At 58.4% G+C, this 21,692-nt stretch overlaps 1 protein-coding gene across 6 annotated transcripts in view; it reads right to left on the bottom strand.

Moving 5' to 3' along the window:
* Positions 1-21,692, bottom strand: part of OSBP2 (oxysterol binding protein 2) — a 139,994-nt gene that overhangs the window by 14,237 nt on the left and 104,065 nt on the right. For all 6 annotated transcript variants that reach the window (XR_012325253.1, XR_012325254.1, XM_073790298.1 and 3 more), the window contains exons 3-7: positions 18,547-18,803; positions 4,655-4,847; positions 3,984-4,101; positions 719-767; positions 327-473 (exon numbers count right to left, since the gene is read on the bottom strand). Coding sequence is in view for 4 of the 6 variants with exons in the window: in XM_073790298.1 (XP_073646399.1) it covers positions 327-473; positions 719-767; positions 3,984-4,101; positions 4,655-4,847; positions 18,547-18,803 (764 nt within the window). In the remaining 2 variants the exon portion in view is untranslated. The remainder of the gene's footprint in view (positions 1-326; positions 474-718; positions 768-3,983; positions 4,102-4,654; positions 4,848-18,546; positions 18,804-21,692) is intronic.

The following is a 21,692-nucleotide window of genomic DNA, read 5'->3' as shown; positions in this document are numbered from 1 at the left end:
GCATGGAGGAGGAGGGTTCACCCGGCCCCATACACAGCCCAATGTTACCACTCCCCATCTGCCAGGGTGGGAGGCACTTTGAGGGCCCCCTGTCTGATCAATGCAGAGCCCCTTCCTGGCTCCTTACCTCCAAGCGTGAGACCTCTGCCCTGGGGGAATTTCAGCAGTGCGGATAGAACACGATTCAATAACATGTTATATGCTCCTCAAGTGTCATTAAGAAAATGACACCCAGGGCTGCGTATACTTCCAAAGGCCATTACTTCCCATCCATGCACAAGAAAACAGCCCCCAGGGCCCCCCTGGCCGCTCTGCCCGGCCCCTACCGGCATGGGGATCTTGGAGAGCTCCCGGCCGATGCAGTTCTTCATGATGCTCCAAAGATTAAGACTGTAGTTGGGCTTGTCAGGGATGCGGACACGCCTCTTGACTTTGGGGGGGCCCTGGCGCACAAGTGAGGTGCTGTCTAGCACCTACCAGAGAAGCAGAGTGCGCCCGTCAGCAGAGGCCTGGTCGCCTTGGCCCCCAGGCCTCGCCCTCGCTTCTGGCCCAGGGCGGTCTGAGGACCAGGCCCGAGCTGGGACGTTGCTGGCGGGAGGGGAAGGCTCTGCCTGAGCTCAGATGAAGGCACCAGGCACAGGGCCCGCCCCTGGGGGCCCCGAGTTCAAAGTGCTGGCCTCCCCACTTCACCCCCCCTTCGGGGTCCCACCTCACTCACATTGTCTGAGGTCCATTCCACGGAGCCTGTAGTCCCACCCTCGGCTTTTCTGCAGGAAACACAAAAGGGAAGGCAAGTTATTTACAAATTCTGAGGCCTCCTGGGGACCCAGCCCCCTTCTATCCAGTCCCCTCAGTGAGGTCCGAGGGGCAGCTTGCATCTCCAAGGGGAGCGTCTCCAGTTCAGGACTCAGGTGGGGCTGAGGGACCTGGGGCAGCAGTTTGGAGGGGTTCCCACCCACTGGTGCCCTGTGGCAGCAGCCGCCCAGCCAAGTTCTCACCAGGGGTCCCTGCACACAGGCCCCTCCTGGGGACTGGCTGACCAAGACCCAGAGAAGCCAAGGGATGGGCACCTCTGGGAGAGCCCCCGGGAGCCCCGTGGGTCCCCTCTGGCATGGACAAACCCCATTGTGTCCTCACTGTGCTGGTCTGATTACCGCATTCGACTTGGGTTCAGGAAGGGAAGGAAGTGGGTCGGATGGATCTCTGTGCCTAGGAATACTTGTGGTGAGATGGTGGCCAGAGCAGCAGGGGGCATTCTGGCTGAGGGGCCCAGGCTCTGAGGGAGCTCCCAGGAGGGGTGACCTGGGCCAGCCTGGTCAGGGGACAGGCACTAGGCAGTTAGGGCCTTGGATGGGAAGAACCCACCCAGGTCCCTGGGGAGAGGGGGAAGGCACTGCAGACAAGGGGGCACCTGGCAGAGTATCTGCCCACTGCCCAGTGCAGCTGCAGCACGAGCTGGGGGGCTGCGTGAGCACTGGGGGCTGTGCCAGGAGCCAGGGGAGCCAATGAAGAGTACTGAGCACAGGGTCACCTGCTTGCTGGTTGGGTGGGAGCAGAGGGGCCTGGGCTGTTGCTGAGGTATGGAAGGAGGCCAGGGCGGGGCATGCGGGAGGCAAGCCCAGGCCCTGGGGGCTCCAGGTATAGGGGAGTGGACAGGGAGCCAGAGGGAACCTGAGCAGGACCCCCCTGGCCTCAGAGCCCAAAGGGTGCCACTACCAGGTGATAATGGAATTTCAGAACAGCTAAGCTGTGCTCATTTTGAGAGCAATATAAGCGATTTTTAAATATTATTGGGAAATGCAGCATTCACAGCAGCACTATTTACAATAGCCAAGACATGGAAGCAACCTAAGTGTCCACTGACAGAGGAATGGATAAAGAAGATGTGGTACATATATACAATGGAATATTACTCAGCCATGAAAAAGAATGAAATATTGCCATTTGCAGCAACGTGGATGGACCTAGAGATTATCATACTAAGTGAAGTAAGTCAGAGAAAGACAAGTATCATATGATATCACTTATATGTGGAATCTAAAATATGACACAAATGAACTTGTTTATGAAACAGACTCACAGACACAAAAGACAAACTTATGGTTATGAAAGGGGGAAGAGGGATAAATTAGCAGTTTTGGATTAGCAGATATAAACTACTATATATAAAACAGATAACAAGGTCCTATTGTATCGCACAGGGAACTATATTCAATATCCTGTAGTAAACCATAATGGAAAAGAATATATGTATTGGGTTGGCCAAAAAGATGTTACAGAAAAACCTGAACGAACTTTTTGGCCATGTGTGTGTATATATATATATATATATATATGTATGTAAAACTGAATCACTTTGCTGTACACCAGAAACTAACACAACATTGTAAGTCAACTATACTTCAATTAAAAAATTTTTTAAAATATTATTGGGGGACTTTCCTGGTGGCACAGTGGTTAAGAATCCGCCTGCGAGTGTGGGGGACACAGGTTCGATCCCTAGTCCAGGAAGATCCCACATGCCACAGAGCAGCTAAGCCCATGCACCACAACTACTGAAGCCCGCATGCCTAGAGCCCGTGCTCCGCAACGAGAAGCCACCGCTATGAGAAGCCTGTGCTCCGCAACAAAGAGTAGCCCCAGGCTTCCCTGGTGGCGCAGTGGTTGAGAGTCCGCCTGCCGATGCAGGGGACACGGGTTCGTGCCCTGGTCCGGGAAGATCCCACATGCCGCGGAGCGGCTAGGCCCGTGAGCCATGGCCGCCGAGCCTGCACGTCTGGAGCCTGTGCACCGCAACAGGAGACGCCACAACAGTGAGAGGCCCGCATACCAGAAAAAAAAAAAAAGAGTAGCCCCCGCTTGACGCAATGCAACCAAAAATGATGATGATAATAAATAAATAAAATAAATAAATATATGTATAAAAAATATGATTGGGAAATGGAAATATACCACTGATAGGACCAGAAACTCCCTGAGGGGTAAGAGGAATCCAAACCATGCCTTTTCCCTGGAAGAAACCAGGACAGGGAAGTGGTGAAACACGCTGGTCCACAGAGGCAAAAAAGGAGCAGGCACAGGTTTTCACCGGCCTCCTCCCGGCCAGGCTGGGCTTCAGGAGGGGTCAGGGAAGGCAGCATGGGGTGGGCAGGCCACAGCATACATGTAGGAGTGAGGCCGCTGAGAAGTATGCAGTTCCTGAGGGCGAGCAGGGGAGCACATGGTCCTGACACACCTTGTTATGAGGGTGTCAGTGGGCAGCACAGGCTGCAGTCAGTTCTTTCCCCTGTGGGGCTCATCGGCCACTTTTATGTCCCCAAACACTGCCATATACACCAACCCTTCTAGGGTCAGGACCTAAGGCAACCCGACAAGAATGAGCAACCCTGGTGAGGACTGAGCCCCGAACCATATTAAAATCTGTGCTCAAGCCCCGCATGCTCCCCTGACCACAGCCCTGCCGCCCACCCCATCTCACGTGCTTCCCTCCGCATGTGTCCTGCCAGCTCGGTCCACAAGCACAGGCGCTTCCCGAGGGTCCCAGGGAGTGTGGCAATGTGGCTTTCAGTGCTAGTAACTGTCTCATTTACTATTAATGTGTATTTAGAAAGATCCTGAAAGAGCAAGCTTTTATGAAAAATGAAACAAAGACTTTGAAATAGAAAATAAAAGAGGCTTTCTGTGTCTCCAGTCTGCTCTGGAATGCTGACACAGTGGTGGAGTGGCTGGGAACTTGTGCGGCTCTGGGGCAGGAACTGGATGCAGCCAATGACCTGTTGTCCATTTAAAATGAAATCCCAATACAAACTCTATTTGGGTATTTTTGATTTAAGGAAGAACAGAACCAATCTAAGCAAAAATACTGTCTGGAGCAAGACTTAAAGAAAACCCCAAGTGCGAAGAACAGGTGGAGCACGAGAACAGGCCGGCACGGCTGACCCGGGAGAGGTTCCTTCCAGGTGGCCGCCCAGCCCCGAGCCCACCTGTCCTCCTTGGGCTCAGTGATCACTGTGATGAAGGATGTGGAGTCTTCCATGGCGTCGAAGTACTCGGTATCTTCATCTTCCTCACTGTCCTCGCCTTTGGTGGTTAAGAGGCTTCCTAGAGACACACAGAGCCACTGCCTCAGTTTGTGACTTCAACAGTCGCGCCTGCCCAGGGAGGTCTAGAGCCCACGGCCCCTCCCCACCTCTGTCACCCCGCTGTGGTGCCCGCGCTCCCTTTCCTGGAACGCACTTTCACCCTCTTGCTCAGAGCCTCCCTCCTTCCGGAAGCTTTCCCTGATCTCTAAACATGCTGGTCAGTCTCTCTGTGGCCCAGCTTCCCTTTCTGATGGACCCCCTTCCCAGGGCACCCGTGACCCTGAGCCCCAGGTTAGGTGGGCAGCCACCTGGCACCCGGGCAGCCCTGCCACAGAGGGGACAGTTGGACTCACTGAGCTCTTCTCTGGAGATTGGGAGACTAGACACGGGGAGACTGTGCCCACTGTGAGGGCGTGGGGGATACAGAGGCACACAGGCACCAGAGCCGGCCAAGCGGGCCCAGACGTAGGTGCGTTGAGGGGTATGTAACCTGGGGGGGGCTGTGTAAGCTGAGCCAGCTGGCAAAGGGGACACTGACGGTGGACTGGATGGATGGACTGACGCCCACTCACCCTCGCTGAAGCTCTTGGTGGGGTTGGTGGCCCGGCCGGGGGTACTGCGGAAAGCGCGCTCGAGGCTGTTGTGCTGCTTGGCCAGCTGCTCGATGGTCTCCTCCAGATGGACGCGCTGCTCCTGCTCATACTGCAGAGCCCGCTGCCATTTCCGGCTGTGCGTCTCCGCTAGTTCCAGGAAGTCCCTGCAGGCCTGCGAGGGGGCGTGGCCTGTGAGCCAGGCAGGGCAGAGAGGAATGCCCGGGGGTGCCGTGGCCCCTCCCCCTCCCATCGCAGGTGGGTCAGAAACATCTTTGCTGCCCCCTGTGGCTTCCGTGGGGTCATGGGGACCCTGGCTTTCTCTGAACCAGCCTGGCATCTGCCCTGGTCGGTGCCCCACAGTCAAGATGCCATTCGAGAGCACTGAACCCGGTGTTGCTGGTCATGCTGCCTCGCCAGTTATCAGCTGGGGTGCTGCGTGTTCCTGGTGGCAGGGGCCCCAGCTCTCAGCTGCTGCATCCTCACTGTGGTCTGGGCCTAGGTTTGTCATAACCCCTGTCCCCACTGGAACCAACACAGCAGCTCAGGCCAGACCCTGGCTTTGGCACAGAAGGAAGGAAAGCCACCTTTCTGCTACACCGCCTGGCTCAGAGCTAAAGGGTCTTGTCGAACTTTCTACCAAGTTACCTCAAAGTCTGTATCACATAAACTCTGCTTTTAAGGTTCCCCCTTCAAACTTGTGGCCTACTATGACATCCAGATTCTTTTCAGCTTCCCGGGTCCATAAGTGGTTCTAGCACACTCTTAGGAAACGGGATGGTTGTTTTGCCCCTGTCATCACAGTAGAGAAGAGGGTCTGGGCTTCAGCTGTCCCTGGAGGGCAGCAAGGTCCCAGCCGGGCACCACTGGACTTGCCCTTCCTGGACTCCTCTAACGTGGTCGGAAGGGACATGGTTCCCGGCCCAACCTGCATCAGTGATCTCAGGCTGCCACTCCCCACCACCCCCTTACCACCGGCCACTGGGCTCCACGCACATCACATGAGGTCTGATGCTGAGGGTTAGAGACTTGATTCCTGGAGGGAGAGAGGCACGGTGCCTCTTCTCTGTGACAGGGACCGCACAGCACTACCTGAAGGGCTGTCAGGAGGAGCCAGGGAGGTGACGCAGAGCTCAGGGCCAAGGGGCACTCAATGGACACCCCCTTCATCACGGCTGGCGCCCGAGCACATGCCTTCACCCTGCCTGGGCTCGGCTGGCTCTCCAGCCCCATAAGGAGCCAAGCCCCAGTGGCGGCCTGGCTGGTGGAAAGGGCCCCAGCGTGGGGCTCCAGAAGGCTGGCCACTCATCTGGCCCCGCACGTCACTCCTTAACAAGCCCTCCCCGGGCACCTTCCCTCTGTCATCCCATCTCATCTCACCCCCAGTACCATGCAGAGTGGGCAGGGCAGGGGCTCGCCACCCCACCTTTCTGAAGATGTGGAAACGGAGGCCCAAGGCAACCAGCAAAGTGTAGTGGAAAAGGTCGCATGATCAGGACTGGGAAGGCCCAGTTCCCACATGGGTCACTCAGCCCCACTGAGCCCATGTCCTGTCCATAAGCCACAATGGTAAAGCCCCACAGACCCTGCATTTGCAGCCCCCCCGCCCCATCTCAGCTCACTCAGCAAAATCCTTGAGGTGGGAGGAGGGGGATTGTCCCTATTTGACAGATGAGGAAACTGAGGCTTAGTTCCCAGCAGCTCCCCAGCAAGGCTCTGGGGAGGGAGCACTTCAAGGGCCTCCCGCCCTCCCTTGCAGGTCTGGTCCCTGCCCAGCCACATGCCACTGTAACCCGCTTCTCCAGAAGGGGCAGGGATTTGTGCTGACAGGTGTCCTGGCACAGGTTAGGGGGAGGGAGAGACTTTAGTGGGGAAGGAAAGAAATCTCCTTATGCACTTAGCAGGCTCTGGAGGTGAGAGACGCTGCATCCAGGGCTGTTGCAGGTCTGGGGCTATTCTGGATCTATAATGCTTGCCCACTGGTGCAGAGCTGCAGTCAGTGACTACCATGCAATTTGGGGACCCCCAAGGTGGGCTCCTGAGTGGCCTGTGTCCACTTCATCCTTGCTTCCCTTGACCCTAAGCTCGGCCCCAGTGCCTAGTCAGGTTAGTCTGGGCTCCAGCCACCCATTTGCTGACCAAGGAAGGAGTCCTAACTGCAGGGGCGCCGTCACTCTGCCGCTGCCCCAGCAGCTCTCAGACCACCGAGCCAGGTGCGCGGTGCTGTCAGAAACACATCCCAGAGGACTGGCTCTGGCGGGTGTGTGTGGGGGTGCCCTTGTCTACCTGGGCAGCGCCGGGTCCACCGCTTCAGGGAAGCCCCTTGCTGGATCCTCCTGTCCCCCTGAGACTGAGGCCCAGGGAGGAGGGGCTGCCCAGGTCAACAATGGGCGAACAGGACAGGACCCCAGGCCACATGAGGCATGGTCCCCTTGCCTGGCTGTCTTGGGGAGAAGGTGCAGGGGCCTGGGCTGTGTCATGCATGGAGCCTTGTTACAGGTGAGACACACGATGGGTGCTTCACGTTTTCTGGTTCTTAGGGTCTGTGGGTGCCCTGCCTGGTGGCAGGTTGCCTGCCCCATCAGACTAGCTTGGCAGCTGCACAAGAGCCTCTGGACTCTGCCCTCGCCTTTCCTTAGCGCTGCTCCGTCGTACCTGCCGCTGTCACTCCCCACCAACCCTCTACAGCTCCTGCAGTCATCTCGCTGAGTTTTAACACAGATGGACACTTTCCTTTCATATAATTCACAGCATTTAAAACAAGGCTTATTGGGTTTCCTTGTTGGCACAGTGGTTAAGAATCCGCCTGTCAGTGCAGGGGACACAGGTTCAATCCCTGGTCTGGGAAGATCTCACATTCTGTGGAAAAACTAAACCCGTACGCCACAACTACTGAGCCTGCGCTCTACAGCCCATGAGTCGCAACTACTGAAGCCCGCGTGCCTTAGAGCCCCATGCTCTGCAACAAGAAAAGCCACCGCAATGAGAAGCCCGCGCACTGCAATGAAGAGTAGCCCCCGCTCGCCGCAACTAGAGAAAGCCCACACTCAGCAACAAAGACCAATGCAGCCAAAAATAAATACATTAATTTATATAAAAAAAAAATAAAACAAGGCTTATAAAAGAGCCACAAATAACAGTATAAAATAGCCAAATGTCATGGTAAATAATTCTACAAACTCATGTCAGAGAGCTCTACATGGCCTCTGACCTTCCTAGCAGCAAAAGCAAAGAAGGAAAGATAGCAAGTTTATAGTTCCCTGTATAGCACAGGGAACTATACTCAGTATCTTGTAATAACCTATAAGGAAAAAGAATCTGAAGAATAAATAACTGAATCACTTTGCTGTACACCTGAAACTAACACAACATTGTAAATCAACTTCAATAAAAAATAAAATTAAATTTTAAAAAGCAAAGAGGGGAAGATGATTGTGCTGCAAAGATGAATTAGGCTCCCTTCCTCCTGCCCTTGATGTTCGTGACGCTCTCAACACTATAGGAATGATATGGAAGGGGAAACAGTGTTGGTTTCATTTTCTGAGACAGCTGACAGCCTCTCACAGACCTGGTCCCAGACCCTCTCCACACTCAGCTCCTGGGGCCCCGTCCTGCCCCACGCTCTCCCTCCTGTGTGACCACGTGCCTTCCTCCCCTTCTCTGGCCCCACCTCCCTCAGACCCACCATCCCCTGTGGGTCAGGGCTGTCGGTGCCGGTGCCAGGAGGGGAGGCGCACTCTCACAAGCACTGAGGTGGCTGCTTTAACAGCGTGACCGAGGAAGACATGGAGGCTCAGGGAGACCAAGGGACTTGATCAAGGCCACAGGCCATGCGTGTAGGGCCAGGGTCCAAGTCTCCCAGGGCGTGGAACCAGCACTGTCACTGTTTATTTTGTCAAGCTGGATCCTTACCCCCATCCGGATGCCCCTTGAGGCGATGTGGGGTCCCAGGGCCTTCCTGGAGTGGGGCTGGGCTCCTGGAGATGCTCGCTAACAAGGATGTTGGGGAATAACCCTGTTCAAGCAACAGGATCCAGCCATGCCTGGTCCCTGCAGCAGAAGCTGTTGCCCACACAGCCAGGGCTGCCAGCTGATAACCTGGGTGCCCTCCACCTTGCTGTCCCTGCAGGACAGGCTGATATGGAGCAGCAGAGGGGCAGGAAGTCAAATCCCCAGGACAGCGGGGGCCTCATCGGGGCCACATGCAGCTGGGCTGGGCGATGAAGATTAGAGCGTGTCAGAGTTGCCTGAAGAGGGGGGCACGGCGGAGGCTGCTGTACCCCAATATCGAGGGGCTCATGTGGCTGGACCAGGGCCTTTTCCACTGACTCCGGGGTGCGGGGGTCATCTGCAGCTGATGAGCTGCTCTGGTCACCCTGCAGGCTGTGGAGAGCCCGCCTGCCCCCTCTGCCCTGAGGTGCCTACCTGGTGTCCATCCCCAACTGCGCCGGTTTCCTCTGATGCTGCCGACCTTCTCCAGGCCCCATCCCAGCCAGCCGCGAACAGAGGCAGGTGCCGGTCTGGCCCCGCCGCCCTGGAATGCTGAGCTGGGCTGTGCGCTGTGTGCTCGCTAAACTGGATTAGGCCTGGGGCCCGGCGATGGGCGGGTGACTGGGGGTGGCTCCCAGGGGCCCAGGAAGGGCCTGGCTGACCCTGGCCCTGAACACGGTCACACTTCCCCTGAGGCCCCGCCACAACTCTCAGAGCTCACGCGCCGCCCTGACCAGGAGCAGAGCCACAGGCCACCCCAAAGCCCCCGACTCAGACACACTGGGCCAGCATCCAGGCCCCTCATGGCATCACCTCACTGCCTACTCTGGGGCAGGCCCATAACCTCCTGGACCTCAGTATTCTCGTGAACAGAGGGCTGAACCCCAGGACTCCTGCAGAGTCCCCGATTCTGTGACCCACTGGGTGATCGTCCTCTGGACGGGAACTGGGTTCCAGTCTCCCAGGCCTGCCCCTTCCTCCCACCCCCATGGCTGTCGAGAGTGTCCCTGAGATGAAGAGGTGCAGGGTCCTGTGGGCAATGCGATTCTACCTCTGTGGGGAAGGCAGGGGGCCTGTTGACACGCCCAAAGCAGAGTGAGAACCAAAAGCCCAGAAAGGAAATGGCGGCACCTCCCCCATGCCCCTGCACGGAGGCACCCACCGGGGACTCTCCCTTCCCAGAAGCCGGGCCCGTGAAGGGGGCTATGAGGGCTGTCTGCCCGGGGAAGCGTGTCGGGGCCCAATGGGAGTGGCTACCAGTCACCCCGACAGGTGTCGCACAGGACAGATGCAGAGTGTCTGAGCCGGAAACCTTGCCCAGCTGTGCCCAGGAGGAAGGAGGACGAACGCTAATCGCTTTTGCTGTTCCTAATCCTAATCCCGACCACAACCTTGCTGCTCCTCAAATGCGGGCGGGCGAGCAGGGCATGTGGGCAGTGGCCTGGGTCTCCTGCCCACCCTGTGTATGGCCTGAGGAGCCTCTCAAGCTCTAGGAGAGTCTGCAGAGCCGGGACCCCGCTCGGGCCCAGCCTTCAGTGGCCACATGGAAACCATCAGTCTCCTGCACGGTCACTGCCATCCTAGCCGGGCCATGAGGAGGGTGCCGGAGAGTCGCTGGATGTCGGGTGGGCAGCCCTCGGAGCCACAGAGGAGGTGGGGACAAGGGCCAAATGCCTGGTGGTTCCAGGCTGGGCGGGTGCCCTGGGCCGACAGGGCCAGCTCGGTGACTGTCCCCAGCTGTCTGCACACAGCAGGTTCTGATAACCCTGCTTGCAGGGAGGAAGGGAGAAAGGGCCACGTTTCCACCTGCAGCCAGCCAGGACCTGCCCTGGGGCTGACAGCCACATGACTGGCCTGCCGTGGCTCTCAGGCGCAGGGCTGCCAGGTCAGTGGGTGGCCAGGGCCGAGGCTGCCCCACCATCTACCCCACCACATCGATCCTCACATGGCCAGGTCACTAGGACCCACCTCTCAATGGTCTGTAGTAATAATAAAGGTGGCGAACAGAAGAAAAACGTGCAGAATCATGGGTTCCCTGAGCCCCTCTGCATGGCCAGCAGCTCACACTAGGGACACATCAGGGTCAACACAGTCTCTCCTTCCCCTCCCACTGAGGAGCAACAGGCTGGCCTCAGCACATTACCTCCCGACGGTGGGAAAGGGCTGAGATTCAGGCTGGGACTGTCTGGCTTGGAGGCAGCCATGCTGGATGAAACACAGCCATCTCATGCTCCAAGACCAAGAGCGGGTCCCCCAGGAGCTGCGATGGGGGTGCCAGGCTCTCCCGGGGGTCCATCTGGCTCAGTCTCAGCCACGCCGCCATGCTCCGTATCCACCACCCTCCCGGCCCCTGGAGGCTGGGCAGCTCCCAGGGCTGGGCCCCCTTCTCACGTGGCCCTCGGCTCGGGTTGCCCCGCATACAGGGGCCGGCCCCTCTCGGACACGGAGGGGATGGTCACGGCTTCTTCTTAATGTGACTCACTCACAGCACTGGGGAGTCAGCTTCTCACTTCAGTTCAAACTTTAAAATAGCCCTTTCCACATTCAAAATAGTTTACCCCTCGTGCACAGGAACCAGCACCATCTGGCTGCCAGTTTGCCAACTGATTTTAGACCGTCCTGGAATCTATTTTTACTCATCTCCCCAAGCCTGAAGTGAGCAAGCTGTCAGGGGCAGAACAGAGGTCAGCTGGACAGCAACCTGCCCACAGGCCCCGGAAGGACGAGGAGGGCGGCTCTGGGGCCTCTCACCACCACTCTGCTTGGGTGGGTGCGAGGAGCCCCTCATGATCTCCAAACAGGGCTCAGTGAAGCCTCAGAGCATTTCCAGCGGTAAACAGCCCCTTCTGATCTGGTCCGTTTCTATGATGCCACAAATCCAAGGTCCTGGCCAAGTGCCCTGAGTTGCTGCCTCTGCGTCTATGTACCCCCCGCCTCCCCCACATATCCTCACCTGCGCCCCTGTTCCCACTCCCACCGGCCGCCTCCCCCAGCCCCCAGTGCCTCTGCTCCCCCCTCATCATGCTCTCACAGCTCCTCCAACTGGAGCTGAAGCCCCCTCCCTCCAGGCCCAGCTGTCCTGGGCATGCGTCCTCCGCCACTTCCCCATGCCCCTGCCGTCAGGATCTGCGCCCCATCCCACCCGGCCAGCTCTATTGCGGGCACCAGGGTGTGTCCCTCGTGGGCCACTACCTTCCTTGGTAAAAGCATGCCGGGTCCATCCCACTGGGCCCTTGGAGGGGGGCCTGGTGGGCACCACCCTCTGTTGGCCAGCACACACCCCCTGGCTTTCTGCACCTCGACTGTCTTTGGTCTTTTGTGGGGCTCGCCTACCATCCAGCTCTGCTTGCCCACTGGCTGCCCAAAACCTATTCCTGAGGTCAAGGGCCCCCCAACTCTGAGGGGCCTCTCACAACTCAGGTGTAGGGGCCATGTCAGGAGGGGGCCTGCAGAAGCAGAAGTGGGGAGCAAGCCCCGAGGCTGCCAGCTGACGGAGGGGCTCAGCGCCTTCACGCTGGTACTGTGGCTGCCTCCGGGCCTGCCTGAGAGTCACAGAAGCGGCTCTCTCCCTGCCAGGCTCCACCGCCTGGCAGGTGGACAGACCCTATTTCCCCCACAGGGAGGGGAGCGTGCACCCTACCAGCCCAGGGCAGGCTCGCCCCAGAATGACCGTGGCACCACTGTGGGGCTCTTCTGCCCAGGGCAGGGGCCCAAGGCCAACCCACAGGGGAGCCCAGGTGTGCTGGGCCTAGTGACAGGTAACACAGCCCTGGCCTTCTGCACAGAGCCCCGCAGCCAGCAATGGGGATGGCCCAGGACCAATGGCTGTGACCCTCTGTGCTCATGTAGCCGCCGGGCCTGCCACCCTTGGGCAAAATGACCGCTCTGGGCCTCGGGGGTGGCACGTGAATAATACAAACGACAGCGATGACAAGGAAGCTGTAATGACACCAACCTCACGTGGCCGTTGTGAGAAGCAAAGTAACGGGAGGAAACTGGGGCGGGCGCCTGCTATCACACTGCCACCATCCCAGAGGCCTGCCTCCAAGCGCTCTGCTTTCCCACAAAGACAAACTTGCGGGAAAAAAGAAGAAAATGGGAGTTTGTTCTTTTCACTTTATGGAAACAAATACCCAAAGCCTGAGCTGGTAACATGTATTAATTCTGCCATTCTCTACCTCAAACCTCGTGATGGAGCCAATGCTGTAACACCGCATGCGTCCTGGTTCTTGGGGAGGGAGGTGCCGCTTGCGGTCCCCACATCAGGGCCGGGGGAGCCCTGCACACGTGCAGTGCTTCGAGGCTCAGTCTCTGAACCACGGCTGATCACTGCGCTGTGAAGTTCCTTCTAAATGGCATCAAACGCAGTTACCCAGACGGTGATCCAAGCATGGACCCGCCGCACTGCCGTTGATCAGACTCACAAAATCACCCACTAGGGAATTTTGCCAGACACTAAGCAATTCACTCAGTCGCTCCCACGTTCTTTCACAACCAACTCCTCTCTCTTATTCACTGAGGCTCCCATATGCTGGACACTGTGCCAGGCATGGAAGCTCCAGGGCTCCCAGCATCACCAGGGAGACCGTGTCCTGTCTGCACACTGCTGCAGTAGAAAAGCCCATGAAACAACAAGGTCCTACTGTATAGCACAGGGAACTATACTCAACATCCTGGGATAAACCATAATGGAAAGGAATATAAAAAGGAATGTATACATGTGTATAACTGAGTCACTCTGCTGTACAGCAGAAATTAACACCACATTGTAAGTCAACTATACTTCAATTAAATAAGTTATTTAAAAAAGAAAGAAAGAAAGAAAAGCCCACGAGACTCGTGGACCTGCAGACAGGGCGACAGTCAGCAGAGTGGGGCGGGGATGCGGAGCTGGGAGTGGGTTAAAGGTGGGCAGAGGAGGGGTTCCTGACCCTCCTTCCCCCGCTCAAGGGAGGGATGGGTTTATTTCCCTCCTATGAGGCGCAAGGCTCTGGAGCCTGAAGACCTGGGCTCCTATCCTTAGCAGCTGCCTCAGTTTCCCCACTATAAGCGGCTGAGTGGGTCGGGGGGAGATGGTGCATGCAGAACGCCTTGCAGGCGACGTGACCATGGGTAGTTGATTCTCTCTCCTGTCCTGGCTCCCTGCTGGCCAGGGCCCCACCAGCCCCTGGCACCCAGGGCCGACCCAGCCAGGTGGACTGTGAGATGGGCCCTGGGAGTAGCCGTGGGCTTGCGGGTGGGCTTCCCAGGAGAGGTAATGTACATCTGAGGGGCGATAGGTGGGGAGGGTCTGAGAGGCTGTGGCCTCCTCAGGTTAGGTGAGTGGCCAACTCTGGCAGGGGACGGGAGGCAGACGGGGAACAGGTGGGAGAGGAGGCTGGGAGGGGCTGCTGGGCCCCCGGGGACAGTCAGGGGTCATGTGAACCCCACACCTGTTCCTCCCAGGTGGGAAGGAGATGTGTCTGCTCTCATTTCCAGGGCAGTGGGTGGTAAGGCCGTCATCCACACAGCCAGCGAGCTTCGCCCAAAGACCAGGTCCTGCCCAAGGGGCCACCACAACTGGGGAACTGTCCGCAGAGGCCCAGGAAGGGTAAAAGGGTGGGGGAGCTTTAGAGCCTGATGGCGTGGGTGCCGTCCCAGCACAACGCTTACAGGGAACCATGTGTAAAAAGCTCGGCACCCCCTGCGCACAGCAAGTGTCCACAGCTAGTGTTTTCCTTCCCTGCCTGGGAGAAATCCTCCTGACCCTTTCCGGCCCCACTCTGTGGCCACTACCTCTCCCTCTGCAGGCCCCACCCTGCCACTGAGGGTCACTCCCCAGCCCTTCCATGGCCCTCTACACACTTGGCCTTCACCAGTGGGTGTGTGAGCTGCTGCCCTGCTTAGCTACTCCTCCCAAAGGCTGTACTGCTGAGCCCACGTGAGACTCAGCATCACAAGGAAGATCCCTGGACCATCCCTGGGACCCCTGGATCCTCAGGGGCCGGACGGGTCTGCCTGGTCCTCGCTGAGTCCCTACCTGGCAAAGGCCCAGGGCAGGATCAGTGGGAAGCCACTCAGGTCTGGGTTCAAATCCCATCAGGCAGGACTTTCCTAACTGCTTGAGCCCCAAGTTCACTATGGGGCCGCTGACCTGCTCAGCTGCTGCCCCCCGAGGCCTCCTGAAGGCCCACCAGGCACCACCCTCGCAGGCCTGCTAGAAAGAACCCTGCCAACCGAAACCACAATAGGAGGGAAGGAGGCCGGGGCTCAGTACCACGTTCCCGTGGAAAAAAAAAAAAAACACGTTTATGACTTGATTTCATAAAGCTCTGTTCCTGTGTCTTAGCAACCAAGCTGGGTCATTTCTCTGCAAGGCCAGGTGACCAGGGTGGCGAGGGGTAGTGACCAGCAGCTCTGCACCCTGCTCAGAGCCTGCACTTCCTCACTGACCTCGTCCAGGTGAGGAAACGGGGCTAGAATGGCTTTGTAAATGGTCACTTAGCAGGTAAGTGAGATGTGGGCCACTTAGAACTTTTACCCCTGAGATACAAGACCCACTTTGATTGAGACAGAGTGTATCGGGCACTCCCACTGGGCTACTATTGGGGCCACAGGTGAGTAAGACCTGAGCTTGACCTCAAGGGGCACAAAGCCTGGTGGGGGATCAGACGTTGAAATAATGGGCTAAACACTGCTCGGTGGGCTGGGACCACTGGGGGATCTAACCGGGAGGAACGGCTTCCTGATGGGGAACTCGGAGAGCCTCCCGGCCGTGGTGACATCCATGTGGGGTTCTGAAGGATAAAAAGGGATCTGCCAGGCATCTGAAGGGTGGGGAAGGGGTATTCTAGAGGGTACAGTGCAGGCAACGGCAATACAGTTCAGTATTCCTGATCCAGAACCTCCCCCAGACATCCTGTTCCCTGAAACACGTACAAAAGGGGCCAGCCTCAAGGTGAGGGCCAGATGCCCCCTTGGGGAGCAGGGCCACAGGGACAGGCCTGCCTCAGTAGCCACGGTTCCTGGGATCTTGGAAACTGTCCAGAGAGCCTCCCTCCCTGCCCTGCTGGGAGCTCAGGATCTAAAGGCTAATGATAGTGATGCCTTCTCCTGAATCTGAAGGTTTAGAAATCTCCCTCTACTTCTCTCCTGAAGGCTGAACAACCCCAGACTCTTGGCCGTCTTGGGGGAAGGTGAAGAAGCAGCAGTGCATCTCCCTGTGTGGGGAAAGTGCAGCCTGCCCAGGGCCCTCCACAGGATGTGTTTGCCTGCGGGCTTTGTGTGGCCTGCCGTCCCCCATTTTCTGCTCCATTTCCATGACCCAGGCTTAATCGGAGCCCACGAGGTGGAAAACCCAGAGCCATTCACCATCCACAGGAGGGGGCTGCCCTGGCTGTGCGGCTGGTGGGAGGAGAGATTCCTTGAGTTCCCCAGTAGCGGCTCCCGTCAGTCAGGGCAGGGGGCAGGGAGGGGATGGTGGAGAGGCAGTAGGAAGCCAGTGTGGGGGAAGCAGCTTCCTCTTCTTACACTGAGATCTGGGCGGATCTGAGGGATGAGGATTTGTGCCTTCTGGGGACAGCTGGGGGTGGCTTCCACCCATCCTGGGTCCCCACCTTCCCAGGAAAGACCCTGGTAGGGCTGCAGCCTAAAGGTAAAAGGCACACCAGGGACTCAGGTCCCTGAGAATGGGGGTTTGCCCCAGGTGGATGCGAGGCCACCCTCCATGTGCTGACCTCAGAGTGGAAGGGGGCCTCTGCAGCCCTTGAGGGTCTCACCCTCACCGTCACGAGGGCCATGACTCCCGCAGCGCGCTACACAGACTTGGGTTTGCGTCCAGTTTGGCCACTTAGCAGCTGGTGACCCTGGGCAGCTCAGGGAGTTCTCTGTGCCTCTGTCTCCACGTGGATATTAGCGGTACTAACGAAGCTGTGGGGAGGGCTAAGGGGTCCTGGATGGGAGTGGGCTCCCCTCGGGGCTCGGGGGTGGGAGCCACATGGATGCCTTAGTTACAGCTCCCTGGTCCAAACCCCTCCTAGTAACAGGGGTGGAGGCCAAAGCCTGGCCAGGAGTGGGGACGCTTTGCCTAGGTGGCCCCTCTGCACACAGCGGGGGTTTGGGCGTTCAGGGTCTGACAGCCTCCCAGAACTGAGCCGGCTCTTGCCAGGTGAGAAGCAGCTGTCAGGAAGGGTCCCTGGAATAAATGCAGGACTCTGCACTAGGCTGGGCTCCCAGCACCTCACTTCTGTGCCCCCACAGTGGAGATGGATGGGAGAGGCCCTCACGTCAGGTTCATGTTTGCAGGGGGCGCAGATCCCAGCCCAGGGTGCAGGCTCGTCACTTGGGTCCAGCACTCCAGGTGCCAGAACTGCTAACAGGCTTGCTAATCATCCCCAGGGGCCTGAGCTTCCCATCAAACAATTCATTACGCACTTAGGTAGCGAGCTGTTTTTATGGCTTCGTAAACACAGATGAGCCTCTGATGCCTGATAAAATACTTTCGCTAGAGACGCCAGCTGAGCAGCACATTATCTGGGAAAAACCAAAACCACTTACTCAAGACGATGCGGCTTTAGTCTCCGCATGTGGGGAGGCCATGCCAGGGAAACCGCGGGGAAGCACAAATGCATCATTATGCCTTAAATGCTCGATATCGGTGCCTGTCACTGGAAGAAGGACAGTGACAGAGGCCCCTAGAGTCTGGGGGCTGTAAGGAGGCCAGAGGGTGGACACGGGAAAAGGAGAGAGAAGACCAGTGACAGGGCCAAACAGCAGGGCGGCCACAGAGCTGCAGTCCAGCAGCCTCTCTGCACGTGGGCGCCACTGCACCCCTGAACGCCATGGACAAAGTCCACACCTGCGGGCACCTGTGCGTGTTTCCCTGGAGTCTGGGAAGAGGGTACAGGGTCTTGGCCTGCAGTGGGCTCCAGCCTCCACCTTCCCACCCTGCCCTCAGGTTTCCTGGTGTTGGACAGAGAGCCTAGTCTCTGCTCTGACCCCCTGCTTTGGAGGCTGAATCCCCCAGCTGGGGCTCACCTGGGCACTGGTACTGCCCACTGTCTCTGCGGCCAGCCTGCCTGAACCGCGTTCTCTGGACCCACCTCCTCTGAGGCGGCCTCCATCTCCCCACACCTCTGTGCTCTGGCCCCCAGCTCCCACGGTGCCATCCTAGCTGGGATGTGCTCATCCTGGGGGCTGTCCTTGGGAGGAGGCTGTGGCCTCCTCTGACACATCAGACCTGTGTCCAGAGGGAGCACATGCACCTCTGGGGAACACTCATCAGGCAGAAAGAGGAAGGACCCAGAAGCTCGGTTCAGCCTTGAACTCTCTGCCACCACGGAGAGACCCTCCCGGTTCGCGGTCACAGCTGTGTGGCTCCCAGAACCCGTGGAAAGGGGGAACTCCTGGGGCTGAACCCCTCAGTCCACAGACGTGGGTCCTCGTTCAGCTACTTACTATCAGGTTGGCACGGCTGTGGTGGCCTCAACTCGAAAGCTCTTCTGACTGAGGGACCCCCACCACACATGCAAGCCCCCCATGGTTACAGGTCCCAATCCTGCTGCATCTGGGCCACGTACTGGGGGAAAGAGCAGCAGCAGCTGTTGCTGAAAAATGCGGCAGCCGCGTCCCTACTGTGTGTGCTGAGCCGGCTGCTTAGGTTGGGCGCTCCCTTCCTCACCCAGGCCTGAAGCACCTGCGGGCTTAGCCGGATCTCACACCCAACTCCAAGCTCCACCCAACAATGAAAAGCAGTGTCCTCACCCCGTGACGACGCGTGGATGAGATGACACGGAGGATGACGAGAGCAAGAGGGAGCCCTGGCCTGTCCCTCACCCTGGCCACCCACTGGGGGACTGGGGAGCCACCTCCCCCTTGGGGCCTTGGGCCGGGCCGGCGGCACTCACATTGATCATAGCATTTGAAGTGATGCGGAAAAGGGTGGCCCGCTCGCTGACCGCCTTCAGCTTCTCGCCACTCTCACAGGGGATCCTGAGGCCGTCCAGCTCGCTCAGGGAGCGCTGCAGTGCCACGCCGTGCTTGGCCACGAGCTCATTGCACGTGCTGAGGTCGTCCAGCTTCAGGGAGAGCTTCTTGATGGTGTCGTGTAGCTCGCTCTTATCAGCTGGGGAGGCAGTCTCGTCCTCGTCGTCCCCAGAGTCATCTGTGGAGACACGCGGGGTCGCCATGGTTCTTACGGAGCAACACACACCCAGAGGCCCGGGAGATGCCGGCTCCTGGCCAGGGCGAGATGTCTGCACAGCCCCTCTGGAGTCAGTGCGGGGGATGGAAGAGGGGACCAGCTTGAATGACAGGGCCTGGGCTGTGCTTTGCAGGGGGCACCAGCACCCCCCAAGCTGATGTGCAGGCAGGGGTGGGCTGTCCGGGTGAAGAGGTGGAGATGGCTGTGTGGAAGCGGCTCCCATCCCAGACCCCGCAGACCCTGAATGAAGCCCGGGCACTGTCGCCACGTCACAGGCCCAGCTCGGGCTGACCCATGCCTCCCCCGCCAACCTGACCTTGCTCTCCACTGTCCGCCCACCCCCGGTCCCTGCAAACAATGAGTGCTCGTGCTTCGGGCCTTTCCCTCTGTGTCCCCACTGTATCCCCACTGTGTTCCCACTGCCTGGAACCTCCTCACCACCCCCAGCTCCTCAGAGGTCTCACCCCTGCCCAGCCCAATGCCGCCCCATCTTCAGAGCTGGCCTGAAGACCCCCCAGGCCACAGTCACAGCTCCCTCCCCGCTGCGACCGGTGACCCCCTCCCGCAGGTCTCTCCTGAGGAGCAAGGCCATGCTCACCTATGGGCGTCTCTTGTGTGGAGACACTGGCTGTGGCCTCTCAATGGCCTTGTCAGGGTAGGGACTGTACCACTCCCAGGGGACAGACAGGTGATGAAGCTCAGGTAGGTGAAGCCCTGGCCCAGGCCCCCTGGCTAGTGTGTCTGCCTCCAGAGCCACCCTCTTCACGCCTGGGGGCCTCCATGAGGAGCCAGGCAGGTGCTCACGCCCCACCCCCTCCCTGCTTACTCGACCCCAGGTGCCCTCGGCACCCCTTCCTGGGAGTCTGAGGTACCTTGGAGCCTGGCCCACTGCCAGCCCAGCTTGTGTCCAAAGGGGCGCGGGGCTATGGGAGCCTCCGGGGTGCTCTGCGGCGAGTGGGGTGGTGTGGGGAGCTGGCCTGGGCCCTGCTGCTACTTCGACACTGGCCTGTGAGTACCAGAGGCTGTAATTGCTGAGCGGTGTCTGAGATGCCTTGATTTAGAAATAATTAACAACTTTTTTTTTTTTTGGTGAAGGAAATCTGTAACCCAAGATAGAAATTTTTGAAAAAAGGACGCATTGTGAGAGAACAGATTTACCTCCCATGGCAGACAGGGTGCATGGGGGTGGCCACAGCTGAGACACTGCTCCGCACACGCCCTGAGCTGGAGGCAGGGCCTGGCCAGCCTCGGAGGGGTGCCTGGAGCGAGGAGGTGGCAGTGGGCAGCATCCAGGCTGGGGGCAGGGCTCGCCCACCCCATCCAGCCCAACTGCAGCCCCGAAATGACCCAGTGTCTGGAGACCACACGTGCCGGGCCAGGCCCTGGGCCACTCGCTTGACCAGTGTGAACGCCGAACCTCAGTGACCAGCAGTGCAGGCGTGAAAACGCAGCTTCTGAGACACCAAGCCACCGGTTTAGGGCCTGTTATCAAGGGAGCAGTGCTGGATCTGAACCCAGGGGGATCTGCACGGAATTGTTTCCTCTCTCTGGATCACCTTAGAAAGGCTCCAATGGCTGACGCGTATCTTGCCTTCCTGGGTGCCAGGCACTGGGCAGGGCGCTGCCTTGGTTAATACACGTTGATGACCCAGTGAGGTAGGTTTGAGGGGGCAGACAGGTGCTTTGAAATTGCCCAGGGCCACAGGCGGGGAAATTCTGGAGCCTCCAGGCCTGTCCGGCTTCAGAGCCTAGGCTCTTAGTTACAACGCAACCTCCTCTCACTTTCCAGGTTCAACGTGTCAAACAACCAGAATGGCCACCAACCAGTCAGCACAGCTGCTGCTGGGCACTGGGAGGGGCACACGGGGGCATGCTGACTGTGGGTCAGCCTGAAAGTGACCCCCTGTGCTCTGAGAAAGAACTGACCAACCTAACTCGGAGCATCTTCCTGCGGGACGGGCAGAGGGTGGGTAATCGCACCTTAGCAAGCAGCTCTTAGGGTCCAAGTTCAGGTCCAGCTGCCAGGGACACAGGAAAGTGCTTGTTCTGCTCCCAAGTTGCTGGCTGTGTTGCTAGGGGAGGGATGGGAAGACACCTGACCAGCAAAGTCTGTTCTATGGGGATGCGCAGGCAAAGTACCTCTCAGAGGGACAGTGAGATCAGAATGGGGGGGGGAGGGGCGAGAGGAGGAGTGACTGGATGAATGATCTTGGGTGCATCCCAGGAGGCCTGCATGGAAGCGGCAGGTCACACACAGAAGGGCAGGGTCTGGAGAAGGATGTGAGTAGTAGCACAGAGGAGCTAGCTGGAGAGGGCACAGCTAAGGAGCCTGGGCCTTCATCCCTTGGCAAAACAGAGTATGTGGGCATTTGAGCAGAGGTCCATGGATGAGAGGAGGCTGGTGACAGACTGAAGGGCAAAGCTGAACAATGAAGGGGACCCTGGCCCCCAAATGGTGAACTGTGGCCAGGCTGAGTCCCAGGTCTCAGTTCAGGGTCAGGGGTCTTTGCAAGGAGTAAATCCATGTGGGACACACAGATGAAGCTCAACATCAGAGATGCAAATGAAACCACTCAATGTGACGTTCCTCAAAGTAGCAAAAAGAATAGATGGCATTAACTCATCTTGTGCTTTCTGAAGGATGAACTGGCAGTTACCCATCTAGAGCCATGAAAAGGGCTCCTCGGCTTCCACTGCCCCCCCCCCACACCCCCACCTGCCCCCCGGACGGGAGCTCTGCTGGTGGTGCATGTCGTCCAAGGAAGGAAAACACTCATACGTGCAAAGTCGCTTAGGCTGTGGTTCTCAAGCTTGTGGCCTTGGGGGTTCTCAGGCTTTTCTGACCCCACA

Source organism: Tursiops truncatus, chromosome 13, assembly GCF_011762595.2.
Source record: "Tursiops truncatus isolate mTurTru1 chromosome 13, mTurTru1.mat.Y, whole genome shotgun sequence".
Classification (NCBI taxonomy): Eukaryota; Metazoa; Chordata; class Mammalia; order Artiodactyla; family Delphinidae; genus Tursiops; species Tursiops truncatus.
Note: the sequence above shows the minus strand (reverse complement) of the source record. Positions and strands in the feature narration are given on the sequence as shown.